Genomic DNA, 17,586 nt, shown 5'->3' on the forward strand with positions numbered 1-17,586 from the left:
GGCACCCGATGCTCACCACTTCCTCTTCCGGGCCGCGGGGGGGAGGAGAAGAGAGCACGCCGACTGGAGTCATCCGGGTGCCTGCGCGGGAGTCATCGGGTGTCAGCCGGGTGCCAGCAGCTGGAGTCATCGGGTGCCTGCGCGGGTCTTCCCGCGCAGGCACCCGATGCTCTCCACTTCCTCTTCCGGGCCGCGGGAAGAAGAGAGCACGCCGGTGCTCTCTTCTTCCCGCGGCCCGGAAGAGGAAGTGGAGAGCATCGGGTGCCTGCGCGGGAAGACCTGCGCAGGCACGCTAGTGTCCGACGGGAAGAAGACTGCAGCGCGGCTCGGAGGAAAATGAAAATCTTCAACCGCGGCCGATGGGACTCCGCCTTCGCCTCCGCGAGGGCTGAAAATGAAGGAGGTTAGCGTTGGGAGGTGGCTGCTGCTGCCGCGAGTTCCCGGGGGGGGAAGGGAGAGAGAGAGAGTGAATGAATGAGCGAGCAAGCATGTGTGTTTGAGATCCTGTGTGTGTGAGTGAGAGATTGCATGTATGTGAATGATTGAGAGCCTGTATATGTGAAAGAGAGTATGTCTGTGATTGAGATCCTGCCTGTGAGAGAGAGAGCATGAATGTAAGTTTACCATTGGGAACCTGTATGTGTAAGTTTGTAATTGAAAACCTGTTTGTTTGAAAGAGTATGTGTGTATGATTGAGATCCTTTGTGTGTGAGAGAGATCATGTGTATGTATGATTAAGAGCCTGTGTGTATAAGTAAGGGAGAGATCATGTGTGTCTGTGTCTGATTGACAGCTGGTTTAGGTGATGGAGCATTGTGAGTATGTGATTGAGAGCCTGTGTTTAAATGAGAGAGAGAGACCATGTGTGTCTGTGTGATTGAGAGCTGATTTAGGTGAGGGAGCATGTGAGTATGTGATTGAGAGCCTGTGTTTAAATGAGAGAGAGAGACTATGTGTGTATGTGTGTGATTGAGAGCTGATTTAGGTGAGGGAGCATGTGAGTATGTGATTGAGAGCCTGTGTGTAAATGAGAGAAAGAGAGGACATGTTTGTAAGCATGTGAATGAGAGTCTGTGTGTGAGAGAAAAAGACAGCATGTATTTATGTGATTGAAAGCCTGTGTGTGTGTAAGCGTGAAAAGATAGACAGCATGTATGTAAATGTGTAATTAAGAGCCTATATAAGTGAGAGAGAAAAAACATTTGTATATGTGAGTGACTGAGAGCATGTGTGTATAGGTGTGTCATTGAGAGCCAGTGTGAGAGAGAGCGCTGGTATGTGACAGAGAGGAGAAAGTTCCAAGCAAACCACCCCGCCTCCTGCTAATTCAGAACAATCTCAGGACACCTGGATATCAAACGTTCCCAGGTATGCAGAGCAAAAAAATTTTTGTATCCTTATTATTTTTCATTACTGGATCTTTGTGTCTGCTATTTTGAAATATTTTGTTGGTATCTGGAAATGTTTTATATGAGTTTTTAATTATTGGATATTCCACTCATCAGCTGTTTCGAAATATGTTCTTTTTGTTAGTACAGTTTTACTGCTGATGATTTTATATTTCTTGATTTGTTTTATAAGGATGTGTGATGTTTCTTTTTTCCTTTGTTACACTGCATACAGAGACTCTGGCTTGTTGCAGTTTCCAATTCAGTTTTTGTCTGCATGCTTCTTGTTATGCGTTTTGGTCTCTTTATTCTATGTTAGGTGAGGGACAGCACGTGATTCAGGTGAGGTTTTCTGCTGGCGTGTAGTTTCTGTGTAGGACTCTATAGCAGCCTGACTTGGTCCGTTTTCCTAATAGGAGATGTATTGGTGTCTTAAGGCCTGGTGTAATATTTTCAGAGACTTATTGTACTTTAAAAGTGTGATCTTACATAAAATGCACACATTTACTTGTATTTAGTTTTAAACATATTGTATGGCTCTCATGGAATTACATTTTAAAATATGTGGCGTTTATGGCTCTCTCAGCCAAAAAGGTTCCTGACCCCTGCCCTATGACTAAGTTTGCATGGCAAGGAAAAGACAGCATGGAAAGCTGTACACAATAGATATATAATCAACTGGTTTAATTGTCACATTTGAATTCAGCACATCAATATCAATAATAAATGGCATATTTTATCACTGAAGACAACTTCTAAAAATTTGTATACCAGTGTAATACTAGAACAGTAGAGATCTGGGAACTGAACTGCTTTATATAGCAAACACTGTATTTCAGCAAAAGAAGCTGCAATAAAAGCAGACTATAGTTATGATCAAATTTACTAGTTACGGGAAGAAAAATGGAGAACAATTAATTTTTGCTGCATAAGAGTAAGAACAGAAAACTAGTGCTATCCAGTCAAGGTATTTGCACATCATCAAGCATCTGGAAAAACAATCTTGCTGCAATGAAAGAAAGCAGACTTAAGAATCATGGTGAAACAATATAAGACATCTTGCATATACAAATATTCAAGGCATGTTCAGCACCCTTTTTAGATGTAGGAAGGCACAGAGCAGAAATTTTGGAAGGGGATCCAGATGCCAGGAGTTCTCTCATATGCTCCCTCCCCAATACTCATGGCCCATTCCAGGCACTCTCCCCTCCTCAAAAACCATACTCGCCATAGCCCCTTCCTGAGTGCTCTCCTTCCTGCACTCCTCCTACTAAGGACTCCCACTCTCTTGCTCCGCCCTTCCCATGATCCCTTCTGAAATGCCCTCCTTCCTTACTTCTCCCCTACCTTGATGATCCTTTTATGGGTACTCTCCCTCCAGCACACCCCATAGCCCTTTCCTGGGTGCCCTACTTCCTCCTTAACAGCCACTTCCTGAGAGGTCTCCCCTCCTTCCCCTTCCAAAATTCCCTTCATAGGTGCTCTCCCCCTCCCCCCATGACCCCTGCCCACAAGCCTTTCCTCCTGCCCTCTTTGCCCCTTCCCAGGCACACTCCCTCCTGCTCACTCCCCTCCCAGCTCAACAGCCCATTATTCTTGGACGGTCTGCTTCACACTCTGCCCCCTTCTGCCTACTCCTGCATGCTGTCCCTCCCAGGTCCTATCCCTCCCTCCCTCCCTTTTTCCCAGTCCTTCCCCCTTATGGCTTCTTCTCCAAACCTCTCCCTGATGGCCCCCTGCCTGGGTGCTCTCATTTCTTCCCTCTTCCTAGTGTCCTTCCTCATTATCCTGCATCTCTGATAGCCCCCTTCTTGGGTGCTTTCCCTTCCATGACTACCTCCCTGCATACTCTCCTTCCTGCCCTACCACACCCTTCAATAGCTCCTTCCTGCATACTCACTAACCTGATCACATCCTTTGGCTCCTTCCCAAGTTCTTCCTTACTACTCACCCCTGACCCCTCATCATGTTTGTATGGCTCCAGGCCAGTGGTAGTGATGATTTTCAGGCTGTAGTCACATCAGAGAGAATTAGCATAGACCTGGTAACTGGCACACAGGTCCTGCAGGTCCTGTGCTGGCCCCACCACCTCTTCCCATATGGGTTCCCTACTCTCTAGTAAATCAGCGGGAGGAGGGCCATTGCAGGCCATTGCAGGGCCTGTGAGCATCTTCTGGCTCACATGCCTCAGGATAATTTTCTCTGATCTGTCTGCAGCCTGACATTTTCTGCCACCCAGCCCACTCTCCCTTCAGTTTCAAACAAGCCAAGGGCCCCCTGTTACTTGAGGACCCAGGAAAATTGCACTACTTGCTTGCCACCCCCAATGCTGGCCCTCAGACACATTAAAGAGGTAGTAGGTTTAATATGTACATTTATTAAATTAACAGAATATGCCTGTATGTTTCAATATACTATTACAAAATGGGGTTTAAAATAAAAGGCAATTAACAAAACTGTTGAATTTCTAGCTGCTCTGAAAAATAAGAAAGAAAATCCAAAATAAACATTTACTCTTATGCTGTTCAAAGTCTAGCAGTTTTGATTAATACAGCTGGGACATTAGGAAATCCTGTTCAATGATACTGTTTAACCTCAAAGCAAACCAATCCTGAGAAAAATCACTACTTTTGATTGCACTAATTAAATGAACTTGACAAAACTTACCCTCAGACTATATTTCCAAGAATCTCCTCCAGCCTCTTCCACTGCTATATTAAAGCAAGCAAGAAAATATGAATTATTTGTAACTTTGAATTTTTGTGATTCTATGTATAAATTATCATCTAAGGTAGAGGTGGGCAACTCCAGTACTCAAGGGCCACCAACTGTTTGTTTTCAGGAGATTTCTAATGAATATGCATGAGAAAGATTTGTATAGAAGCTGCCTTGACTGTATGCATATTCATTAGGGGTATCCTGAAAACCCAAACAAGTTGGTGGCCCTTGATGACTAGAGGTGCCTACCTTACTCACAAGACCTTTTCTCCCATTCTGTGTCAACAGGGAAAGACCTTGATGAATCTGGCCCAAAATAGGGCCAGTGCAAACTTTTTGGTTACTTTATGCAAAGAATTACTGTGCTGACCGCCACCCTCTTTATTCAGTCTCTCTCTCAGGCCCACCAAAAAAAGAAAAATATCCCCTCCAATGAGCTACTCTTTAAAAAACTAATACTCCCCACCGCCCGGTTCTTCACACCTTCCCTGGAACCCATGGCTGATAAAAAGCAAACCTTACAGCCTTGCAAACACCCAAATGCATATCTACCCCCCCCCCTGCATGCACACAGTTAAGAATTATGTATTTATAACAGATTTTACAGGAAAAAAGAAGTGTAGTCTTCTGAGGTAAAAATATTCACTACATTATACCATATTTGCATGTACTGCTGTGGTGCCAAGCAGAAGTCCCTTCAAAAAAGACACTTGGACCTCTTTAAAGGCCTATAGTTACGTGTGTTGGGTGTGTGTTTGACCCTCAGAAAGTCGTGAGTAAACAATATAATAAACCTCCCATACTAAAACAGCACCAATTGCCAGCACTCAAACAGTATCAACCCTACCTATGAAAAGGCAACACTGCAAATACAGGTTTTAGATGGTTTACAGAACATACATACATAATTATTCAATAAAATAAATAGACAAAACTAATGATAAAAATAGAGCATAAAACATAAGATTACTCTAAATAGGTAAAATAAAAACAATTCTGCTAAAATAACAAAATCAGAATTTAAAAAAAATGTAGACTGATAAGTCCAAGAAGACCTACAAAACTAATAAAGAGTAGTAAATCACCTGGACCGGATGGTATGCATCCTAGGGTACTGAAGGAACTAAAAAATGAAATTTCTTTTCTATTAGTTAAAATCTGTAACCTATCATTAAATCATCCATTCTACCTGAAGACTGGAGGGTGGCCAATGTAACCCCAATATTTAAAAAAGGCTCCAGGGGCGATCTTGGAAACTATAGACCAGTGAGCCTGACTTCAGTGCCGGGAAAAATAGTGAAAACTATTCTCAAAGTCAAAATCGTAGAGCATATAAAAAGACATGGTTTAATGGAACACAGTCAACATGGATTTCCCCAAGGGAAGTCTTGGCTAACAAATCTGCTTCATTTTTTTGAAGGGGCTAATAAACATGTGGATAAAAGTGAACCGATAGATATAGTGTATTTGGATTTTCAGAAGGCATATGACAAATTCCCTCATGAGAGGCTTCTAAGAAAACTAAAAAGTCATGGAATAGGACGTGATGTCCTTTCATGGATTACAAACTGGTTAAAAGACAGGAAACAGAGAGTAGGATTAAATGGTCAATTTTCTCAGTGGAAAAGGATAAACAGTGGAGTGCCTCAGGGATCTGTACTTGGACCGGTGCTTTTATATATATATATATATATATATATATATATATATATATATATATATATATATATGTAAACGATCTGGAAAGAATTACAAGTGAGGTTATCAAATTTGAGGATGATAAAAAATTATTCAGAGTAGTTAAATCACAAGCGGATTGTGATACATTACAGGAGGACCTTGCAAGACTGGAAGATTGGGCATCCAAATGGCAGATGAAATTTAATGTGGACAAGTGCAAGGTGTTGCATATAGGGAAAAATAATCCTTGCTGTAGTTACACAATGTTAAGTTCCATATTAGGAGCTACCACCCAGGAAAAGAGATCTAGGTATCATAGTGGATAATATTTTAAAATCGTCGGCTCAGTGTGCTGCAGCAGTCAAAAAAGCAGACAGAATGTTAGGAATTATTAGGAAGGGAATGGTTAATAAAACGGAAAATGACATAATGCCTCTGTATCGCTCCATGGTGAGACCGCACCTTGAATACTGTGTGCAATTCTGCTCACCGCATCTCAAAAAAGATATATTTGCGATGGAGAAGGTACAGAAAAGGGCAACCAAGATGATAAAGGGAATGGAACAGCTCCCCTATGAGGAAAGGCTGAAGAGGTTAGGGCTGTTCAGCTTGGAGAAGAGATGGCTGAGGGGGATATGATAGAGGTCTTTAAGATCATGAGAGGTCTTGAACGAGTAGATGTGACTCGGTTATTTATACTTTTGAATAATAGAAGGACTAGGGGGTATTCCATGAAGTTAGCAAGTAGCACATTTAAGACTAATCGGAGAAAATTCTTTTTCACTCAACGCACAATAAAGCTCTGGAATTTGTTGACAGAGGAGGTTAGTGCAGTTAGTGTGGCTGGGTTCAAAAAAGGTTTGGAAAAGTTCTTGGAGAAGTCCATTAACTGCTATTAATCCAGTTTACTAAGGGAATAGCCACTGCTATTAATTGCATCAGTAGCATGGGATCTTCTTAGTGTTTGGGTAATTGCCAGGTTCTTGTGGCCTGGTTTGGCCTCTGTTGGAAACAGGATGCTGGGCTTGTTGGACAATTTCTTATGTTCCTAAGTGCCCAGCATCTTACAGGTATGTGTCTTTAAAAATAAAAGTCTTTAGCAATTTCTTAAAAGTTTTCGTACAGGACATAGATCTCAGTTTATAAGGAAGAGTGATCCAAAGTCTGGAGCAGCCACCGAATAAGCATGCTGATGGGTCTTAGATGAAAGTGCTTGATGTACAGAAGGCACCTGTAATAGGGCCTTCTCTGAAGAGCATAAAGACCTTGAGGGATTATATATCTTCAGTAGTGTTCATCCATGAAAAGGAATTATGAGCAAGCAGGTTGTGTAATCACAGGATAACCTATCTGATCTTTGACTTAATCGGAAACCAATGAAGATCAAACATTGAGGTAATGCAATCCTGAATTGAGCAACCTGATTGAATGACCCTGGCGACAGCATTCTGCAAAAATTGCATCCCTTGAGTTGTGTGTTGAGATGCTGCTTGCGGGCCTAGCTGTAAGCAGCCTCTCACCTTTAGTGCGGCCTGGCAGCCGTCGCTGCTACCGCTGACCACCGTTCCCTCGCACCCTGGAGCCCACAGCCATTTCCGCTGCCGCCGCCACCTATGTCCCTACACTGCCTGGAGGCTGCCGCCGCCATCTTTGCGACCTGGAGGTTGCCGCCGATGCTGCCATCTTCGCGGCCTGGAGGCCACTGCTGATGTCCTCTTTCCGCGGCAGGGGGCCGCCGCTTCTCTTCTGCGGCCCGGAGGCCACTGCTGATATCCTCTTTCCGCGGCAGGGGGCTACCGCCATTGTCTCCTCTTTCTTCGTGGCAGGGAGCCGCCATCGGGCCTGTTTTATGGCATGGCTGCCACTGCCGCTGTCCATGGTCCCGCCCCTCTCCTAGACACATGGCCATGCCTCTCTTCATCATTTAAAGGGCCCACGGTGGGCAGTCCTCTGTGGCTCCACCTGATGACATTTCCAAGGTGTCTCCTCTTTAGCCCTATAAGAAGGGCCTCTCATCAGTCTGTCTTCACCTTCGCAAGGAGCTAGCCTGCTCCTGGATTCTCTGCTGTTCCAGCTCTTCATTCCAGGAGGCTCTGCAGTCCATCTCTGCTTCTTCAAGGCACTCTGCTCTTCGTGGGAATTCCCTTGTCTTCATCTGTGGTTCCTGGTCTTTCGTCTCCATCTTCGTTTGCACTTCCTGGTCTCTCATCGGATCCTGCATCCTCATCCGTCCTGTCTTCAGATGTTCCAGTCTCCGGATGTTCCTAATCCTGATGTTCTTGGTCCAAAAGTACCTGATGCTCCATGCTCCGTGGTTTAGACATCCCTGATGTCCTAGATGTCCAGATGCCCTGATGTCCAGAGGTCCCAGTGTCCTCTTCGCCAGCTCTTCATCCAGCTTACAGGTTCCTTTCGTCCATCCTTCCTGACATGCCTCTGTCGTGGTCCATGACCAGCACATGGGAGCTGTGTAGGGAGCTTTGTGGCACAAGGCCTATCTTCACGTCTGCAGCGCAAATCTCCAGAAAGCCCTTGATTTTAAGGTTCCTGAATTCGGGGTCCGAGTTCCAAGTTCCAAGTCTTGAATCCTGAGTCTTGTATCCTGTTCCCGGTCTTCGGAGTACCTCATGCCTGCTTCTGCCATGTCCTACACTCAAGTCAGATCCTGCTCTGCTTCAGCGTGGTCCACGACCAGCCATGGGAGGCTGTGTAGGGCGCGCCTCAGTACAGGCTTCTCCTGAATCTCTGCCATGTTTCCGGATCCAAGTCTTCACTTCTTCACTGGAGTTTGCTTCGCTTCCGGGGTGGTCCGTGACCAGCCATGAGTGGCTGTGTAGGGTGATCTGCGGCGCAGTTCTCAGCCCATACTAGTACCTGTATCCTGAGTCCTCGTCTGAGTTTCCTGAGTCTACATCCTCATCTGACTATCCGGAGTCCTCGTCTCACTACCCTGCGTCTTCATCCACGTCTGAGCACCCTGAATCCTTGTTCAAGTTCCTAGTCTCCTCGTCTCCTCCAAGTCCTCCTCTAGTCACCAAGTACCTATGTCTTGTTCCAGTTCCAGTACCATCGCCTGTCCTCGACATCTGTCCGTCCTGTCGCATCTGCCGTTCCCAGGCAGAAGGCCCAAAAGGGCTATCGAGTGGCCAGAAGGCTACCCCACAGACCAGCATTGCATTGCTGGGACTCTCCCAGTGCATTCAGGTTTGGCAGAGATCAGGGCTTTTGGTCTTCAGGCTGTCCACCCATGCTTGGACACGTCTTGCATGCCTCGGCGCTTCCACAGAGCTCCTCTGCAGTCGAGCTGTGATCCAAGGGCACACCAATCTCACTCCCTAGCGCTCCCCTCAACATTGTGGTGGATGGCAAAATCAGGTAAAGAGAATCACAGCCATCAAGGAGCGGCATAATTAGTGACTAGACTACAGTTAAAAAATCTGGGCTGTAACAGAGCTACAAAGGGGCGAAAGAGGACCAATTTGTAAAATCCAGCTCTCACAACAAATCCAACTTGTGGCATGAATGGCAATTTGGAATCAATAATAAATCCCAAGCTCCTGGCTTGTCGGTAGACAGTCCAGCGGTTCATGATATTAAAGAATTACTATCCCAGTCTTTCCTAAATAGAGGGCCAGTTTGTTCTAAGTAAGCCAAGATTTAATTGCAGAGAAGCAAACAGAGATCAGGGAATTAGTTTTAGCCCAAAAATATTTTACTAGGATATAGACTGAATGTCATCTGCATAAATTCAGAGGCTTTTACAGAGACCAGCCGACACCTTGAATGTGTTAAACAGCAAAGCAGAGAGGGCTAACTACTGTGGGACTCCCAAAAGCATATGATACAAATTAGAAAAATTTCCTTTGATCCAAGCTTGTTGCTTTCTGTTTATGAGATATGATTGGAACCAACTCAAAACTGAGCCAGAGATGCCAAATTCCAGCAGGTGTTATACAAAAATTACATGAACCATTGAATCAAAGGCAGCAGAAAGATCCAACATAATAACAGCATACCTATGGCCTTGCTCAAGAACTCTTAAGAACATAACATAAGAAATTGCCATACTGGGTCAGACCAAGGGTCCATCAAGCCCTGCATCCTGTTTCCGACAGAAGCCAAACCAGGCCACAAGAACCTGGCAATTACCCAAAAACCAAGATGACCATATGCTACTGATGCAATTAATAGCAGTGGCTATTCCCTAAAAAACTTGATTAATAGCAGTTATTGGGACCTCCTCCAAGAACTTATCCAAACCTTTTTTGAACCCAGCTACACTAACTGCACTAACCACATCCTCTGACAACAAATTCTAGAGCTTAACTGTGCACTATTTTCTCCAATTAGTCTTACACGTGCTACTTGCTAACTTCATGGAATGCCCCTGTGTCCTATTATAAGAAAGTGTAAATAACCGATTCACATCTACTTGTTCAAGACTTCTCATGATTTTAAAGACCTCTATCATATTCCCCCTCAGCCATCTCTTCTCCAAGCTGAACAGCCCTAACCTCTTCAGCCTTTCCTCATAGGGAAGCTGTTGCATCCCCTTTATCATTTTGGTTGCCCTTCTCTGTACCTTCTCCATTGCAATTATATCTTTTTTGAGACGCAGCAACCAGAATTGTACACAGTATTCAAGGTGCGGTCTCACTATGGAGTGATACAGAGGCATTATGACATTTTCCATTTTATTAACCATTACCTTTCCTAATAATGCCTAACATTGTTTGCTTTTTTGACTGCTGCAGCACACTGAGCCGACGATTTTAAAGTATTATCCACTATGATGCCTAGATCTTTTTCCTGCGTGGTAGTTCCTAATATGGAACCTAACATCATGTAACTACAGCAAGGGTTCTCAGGGCGTCGTTGAGAGATAGTAATAAAATATTAGGGCTTAAAGATTTACTAAAACCATATAAAACCTCATTTGTCTGGACAAAATCCTCCAACTATTTCAAGACTACAGATTCTAGAATCTTCACTACAAATGATAGGGAGGATCCGATTGACCAAGCCCACGTTATTTATTTATTTTTTAAAACGGTTGAACAGAGTCTGCTTGAGCAGATCAGGCACATGACCTTCCATTAAGGAGAGATTCACTATGTGAGTGAGGAACAGAGAGATGGCATAATTGACCAGCTTTAGAGTAGTCAGTCACTTTTCAAATATTCAGTGGACAGGTACAATTGTTCATAACATAATTATTAGAAATTTCCAATAAAGTAGCAGGTTCAAATGTATCCCATTTATTTTCAGATGCATCACATATGGTACCAGGCCCCAAAACACCAATACCTCACCTCAGTCACACAAGCAGAACACATTTAGCTGTCCGAGATCTGCAGCACTGCCAAATGTCATGCAGACTGCAAATGTTATATAATTATATTTTGGTTCTGTTTTCGCTATATTTTGAGGACAGCATCTGTATTTATATTTGTTTATTATATAAGTGTCTTCACAGAATAAAAATTATTTTGAGGAAAAAAAAGAATAGAGCAACCACAAAGTATAAATAGAAATATACAGGCAAAAATTGAACTGGAAACTGCAACAAACCAGAGACTACGCAGTGCAACAATGGGAAAAACAGAACCATCACCATTCCTCAAACATCAAACAATAAAATTAAAAAAATATTTATTTTATTTTTTATTTTTATTTACCAATCATTTTTATACCACATTATTATAAAAGGTCAATGAGGTTTACAAACCTCCTAGCACACACATAAAATACAAAATTTAAATGATAGTAACATTACAACAGCTGGAGTTAATATTAAAATCAGAACTAACAAAAATAATATTTAAAAAAAAACAAACAGCTGATGAATAGAAGATCCAATAATTAAAAATTCACATATCTTTTTTAAAACATTTACCAAATATCAGTAAAATATTTCAAAAGAGCAAACAAACAAAATTCAAACTCTATGTTTGGGAACTTTTGATTTCCAGTCACCTCGAGACTGAAATGGATTTGTAGGAGTAGGGCGTGTGTGTAAGCTTCCTCGCTCTCGCATAAATGCTGTCATGCTCACACATATACTCCTTCTCTTGCACACATGCAGTTTCACACACACACACACATCTGGGCCTCTCTAGCCATTCTTTGGTTGTGGTTGGTTGGCAACCTTGGCTCGTCGTCCTTAGTTCAGCCAGTGAACAGAGATCCACTGGCAGCCCTAAGGCCTCTACTATTCTCAGATGCCTTAGGGGGTTAGGATCTGCTGAGTGACCCACAGCCTCATCATCTTCACTATGTGGTACTTTGGGGTCCATCGGGCAGCACAGCAGCAGCATCTTCTCAGTAGCTCATATCCTCCTCTATCTTGGTTGCCTGGCAGCCTCACAGTCTCATCTTCATCATGTAGTCACGGCCTCCTCTTCTTCTCAGCCTCCCGATGCATTGGTATTCACCAGATGGCCTGTGGCTTCATCTTCATCATGGTTTCCTCTTCATCTCAGCACCCCAGCAGGTTGGTCTGCCCCACAGTCTCATCTTCACACCTGGGCAGATTAGGGTGCACCAGGCAGCCCCACAGATTTATTTTCTTCATGGTCCTTGGCTGCCTCTTTATCTGGGCCGCCCAATAGGTTGGGAGGAAGCTGGGTGGCCTGCAGCCTCCACTTGACTGTTGCCCCTGGCTGCCATCCTCTCCAGGCCACTGCCTTTTGCCTTTGGGCCAGAGTCTGTGCAACCCACAGCTTTGCACAGTGGGTTGCACCAACCCTGGACACTACAGAATGGTACAATTTTCTGTCACTACTTATTGGTAGTTCAAGTCTTCTAATGGATAACACATATTTCTACCATAAAAGGAATGAAGACTAATATGTTTACTAAAAAGATGCAGACATGGAACAAACAAGCTCATCAGTTACAAATGAGCCAAAGTGAATTGGAAATTAATGAAAATTTGGAAAAAAATATTTGTGCAAAAAGATTACCAATCCTTGAAATTTTTAGTTTTCAAGTATAAAGGTTTCTCACTGAAACAAAAAGATCTGTGAAAGAGCATAGATACTTGCTCTCTGGTCTGTTTCAATCTACCTTCAAGCTGGGTAAGAAAACATATTTAACAGCATTAAGATTACAAAACGCGGAATTTAACTCAATAATGATTACTTCTTTTCTTGGTTTCAATTGCATACATTAATCTGCAGGACAATACTTAGATTAAATTGCTATCTGGCTCATGGTTTGGTTAAGAAAGGTATGAGAAACAATGAATCAATAATAAGATCTCCATGTAACAATGTACAGATAAATTCAGTGCTATTCATCTCACTTTGATCTCTCCAAGCTAAATGTGCTGAGAAATCCAATATTTCCATTTCTTTGATGGAATGTGTAAGATTATCTACATTACAAGAAATAAATACTGCAAAAGTCCTAAATAAAAATAACAAAAACATTAAACACAGCTCTTATAAGTAGAACACCTATTATTTATCAATATAATTCTAACAAGATAATATTTCTTACTGAAGCCTTCTGGATCCTCCTCCCACATTGTCAATTCTTCCTCTGTCAGCAGGAAATAGTGAGTAACCAATCTCCTACAAATCTCCATCAAGGTTGTGCATGTGAAGAATGCCATCTTTATTTTATGTGCTTCAAGGGTTTCAGGTCTACTATCTGCAACAAATGTATCACAGTTAAGGCGTTAAAAGACATTGTTTTGTATTTTAAAATAGACTCAGAATTAAGGAGGGGATAAACAAAATAAATGAGAAAAAAATAATAGATGCTTTGAAGTGATTAAGAAACGTGCCTGTTAATAGAGAGATGCAATAAGATATTGGAATACACTGAATTGTAAATTTATCTGGTTAGATGCTAAACATCAATTTTTCACAGCCCTAGTGAACATATGCGTGTCATGGGTATATATTACCAAAATGGTATATTAACAAAGACATCCTTGGTTTGTTAGTTCATATTGTTTTGTGGATTGTTATTGGTTCACTTTCCTTATAATACAAGTCTCATCAGTAAGATCAGTGAACATGTTCAACAAAGATGCAGCAACCTGATGGCCCAGCGTATCCACCAGTCGGGATATGATGTTTGAGCAGGTTGAGGCAGTGATACTCTGACTCAATGGGAGCTGAACTAAACTCTATTCTTATCGTAAAAACCAGAGCAGCCTTCACCAGGAGATAACCCATGAGACATATCAAGACCACCAAACTCTGATTTGAAACATAATAATATACTAATGACAGCACATAAAGACCAAATGATCCATCCAGTCTGCCCAGAAATTTGCTTATGGTAATAACTGCCGTTCCGTGCAAGTTTCCCCCATGCATTCTATTAAGGGTAGTAACTGTCGCTCTATGCAGGTTACCCCCATACAGAAATGTTACATCACACCTTAACTTCATTTACAACCTCAAGCCTATACACATCCGCAGTGTTTCTCCCATGCCATTTTTAATTATTTACTGTTCTCATCTTCACCATCTCTTCTGGGAGGGCATTCCAGTTTCATATTGTGACCCCGGGTTGTACTGTTACCTTTCCAATAGAAACGGTTGGAAGTTTGCGCATCATTAATACCTACTAAGTATTTGAAGGTCTGCATCATACATCCACCTCCTCTCTTCCAGAGTATACATATTTAGATGCTTCAGCCTCTCCTCATAGGCCTTCTAAAACAGAACCCCACACCATTTTGGTTGCCTTCCTCTGGATTGTTTCCATCCTGTCTTTATTCTTTTGAGATATGGTCTACAAAATTGAACATAGGTCTCCAGATGAGGCCTCACCAAGGATTTATACAAGAGCATTATCATCTCCCTTTTCCTGCTGCTTATTCCTCTCTCTATGCAGCCCAGCTTCTTTCTCGCTTTAGCTACCGCCTTATCACATTGCTTCGTTGCGGTCAGATCACCAGTCAAGTCACTCCAAGGTCACTCTCCCATGCACAATAGTATTTCACACACACACACTATTACATATAGCTCTTTAGGATTACCATATCCCAGATGCATAATTCTGCACTTCTTGGGAGTGAATTGCAGCTGCCAAATCTTCGACCACACTTATAGTTTTCTTAAATTCCTTTTCATTCTCTCTACTCCTTCAGGTATGTCCAGTCTGTTGCATATCCTGGTATCATCTGCAAAAAAGGAAAAATTTTCCTTCTAGACCCTCTATAAAGATATTGAACAGAACTTGTCCCAAAACCAATCCTTGAAGCACTCCACTTAATACTGTTCTCTCATCAGAGCAGATTCCAATTACCATTTCACTATGTCTCCAGTTAGTCAACCAGTTTGTAATCCACTCCAGTACTTTGGCGCCCACACCCAAGCTTCTCAATTTATTCACAAGCCTTCTATATGGGAGTATATCAAAAGCTTTGCTGAAATCCAAGTACAACACCATCAAGTTCTCTTCCTTAATCCAATTCTCTAGTCACCCAAGCAAAAAACTCAATTCAGATTTTGTCTGGCAGGACCTTCCCCCCTTAGTGAATTCATGCTGCTTTAGGTCCAGAAATCCACTTGATTGAAGGTAATTCACTATCCTCTCCTTCAGCAGAATCTCCATTAATTTTCCCCACCACCAAGGTGAGGCTAACCAGCCTGCGGTTTCCCGCCTCCTCTCTGCTACCTCTCTTGTGAAGTGGGGCCACAACCACTTTTCTCCAATCTTGTGGCACCACTCCCATTTCCAGGGATCTATTGATCAAGTCTTTCAGCAGACCCACCAGCACATATCTGAGTTCCTTTATTAAACACCTCATCCAGCTCCATGACTTGTCTATTTTCAGTTTTCCTAGCTCCTCTCATATACTCTCTTCTGTAAACGGGGTGGCGTCTACCCAACTGTCATCCTTGCTCTTGTCAACCAGCAACAGTCCTTCTCCAGGGTCTTCGTTAGTTAACACCGAACTGAAGTATTTGTTTAATATTTCTGCTATTTCATTATCTTTCTCCACACATTATTCCTTGTCTCCTTTCAATTTTTATTATACTACCTTCGGTCTTCCTCCTTTCACTAATATGTCTGAAAAATTATTGTCACCTCGCTTTACTTCTTTAGCAATCCTTTTTTCTGCTTGAATTTTTTATTTCCTGATTGCTTTCCTTGTTTTCCTCAGTTTTACTAGATATTCTTCCCTGTGTTCCTAATTTTGGGAATGTTTGTACTTCTTGAATACCATTCTTTTTGCCTTTATTTTATTAGCCAACTCCTTTGAGAACCAGATTGGGGGGTTTTTTCCCTCATACTCGTTTACTTTTCTTACATAGAGATTTGTAGCTCCTTTAATTTGGTTTACTTCACCCATTATCTCCCAGGTTTCTAGTTCCTTCTCACTGTATTTCCCCATTTTGTCAAGTCTGTATTTTTGAAATTCAGACCTTGGATCTTCATGGGATTTTTCTCCATCCTGGCAGGTGGGCCCATCCGCAGAGGAGGAAAGCAGCAATCAGCAACGTCAGGTCCAGCAGCATAGACTAAGTGAACATTTTAACCCAGGGTAGTTGGGGGAGTGGGGAGGAGTTTATGCGCACAATGTCTTCCAAAATAAAAATAACCTTAGTGCTCATGCCTCCTCCTGCAACTATAGCTGTGGCTCTGGTGCACACAAAAGACAGTCTGATAGTATCAATGGCCATGGTTACAGGAAAAGGAGGAATAAGCATGGAGATTATTTTTATACTGCTTCTTGGTATCACTGAAACTACGAGCCTCTTACCTGAGCAGCTGCCCAGGCCCTCGACTTGCAGATTTTTTAATTTTATTCATACAATCTTATATTCTGAACTACAATAAAATTGATCAACACAAATCACAATAAAACATTCGAAAAACAATGAATACTAACACATACATATAAAAACAAATCCTTATAAAACCTTAATCTCATCCACAGACCTATGTAAAAAACATTGCTTTCGATTTCTTCTTAAACTGTAAATAGTTTCCCTACTTTCTCAAATCATTTCACAACATATTCCACATTGCAGCCTTTGATTACTTGAACCTATAATTTGTGAAAAAAGGAACAAAAATAAAGTTTGAAACAGAGGAGCATAAATCATGAGATAATGACTACAGCACTAGCAATTCAGAAAAACAATGTGTTCCTTCACTATAAACAATTCTAAGGTTCAAGGTAAAAATCTTAACAGGCAATCAATGCAGCTCTTTTAACCAATGGATAAATCTTTCTTGATTACATGTTCCCCATTATGATCCTCTCTGCTTCATTCTGAATAAGTTGCAAAAGTTTGGCAAATCAATATACAAAGAATTACAATAATCTTGATCCTACACTGCAGGAAAAGAAAGCAAGAGGAAGAAAAAGGCAACTTGCTCTCCCCCTTTTATGTGCAGAAAACTTGCTTTGTATGTTTTCTGCATATGAAATATGATTTATGTACACAAAAATGTTTTTAGTGCTGAAAACATTTTTTTGTATGCATAAATCTATATTACAAGTCCCAACACCAGAACTCCAGCTTCTGCCCATTGACTAACATTAGCCCTGGAATCTTTACTCGGCCTCTGACTAGGAATTAAGTTTCCAGTGCTAGGAAAACGAGTTAAACCAGCACACCTCTCTGTACTGGGGATAATAGATAATGCCATCATTAACCTGGAATTTGCACACGTTTTTTTGAGTGCAAAACTTCTTGCTGCATCATCAGTAAGTGCAACTGCAGGTTAAACTTATTTCGTCAGCCCCAACGATGGTAAAACAAATTCTTAATTAAGATGAGAAAGAAAATTTATCTCTAGGAACAAAATTTGCAAGATTTCC

General features: G+C 42.0%; 1 protein-coding gene across 1 annotated transcript in view; it reads right to left on the reverse strand.

Annotated features, from left to right (window-relative positions):
• Positions 1–17,586, reverse strand: part of IPO11 (importin 11) — a 1,257,051-nt gene that overhangs the window by 938,004 nt on the left and 301,461 nt on the right. The window contains exons 11-12 of the mRNA XM_029576426.1: positions 13,290–13,442; positions 4,056–4,099 (exon numbers count right to left, since the gene is read on the reverse strand). Coding sequence (XP_029432286.1) covers positions 4,056–4,099; positions 13,290–13,442 — 197 coding nt within the window. The remainder of the gene's footprint in view (positions 1–4,055; positions 4,100–13,289; positions 13,443–17,586) is intronic.

This window comes from Rhinatrema bivittatum, chromosome 1, assembly GCF_901001135.1.
Source record: "Rhinatrema bivittatum chromosome 1, aRhiBiv1.1, whole genome shotgun sequence".
Classification (NCBI taxonomy): Eukaryota; Metazoa; Chordata; class Amphibia; order Gymnophiona; family Rhinatrematidae; genus Rhinatrema; species Rhinatrema bivittatum.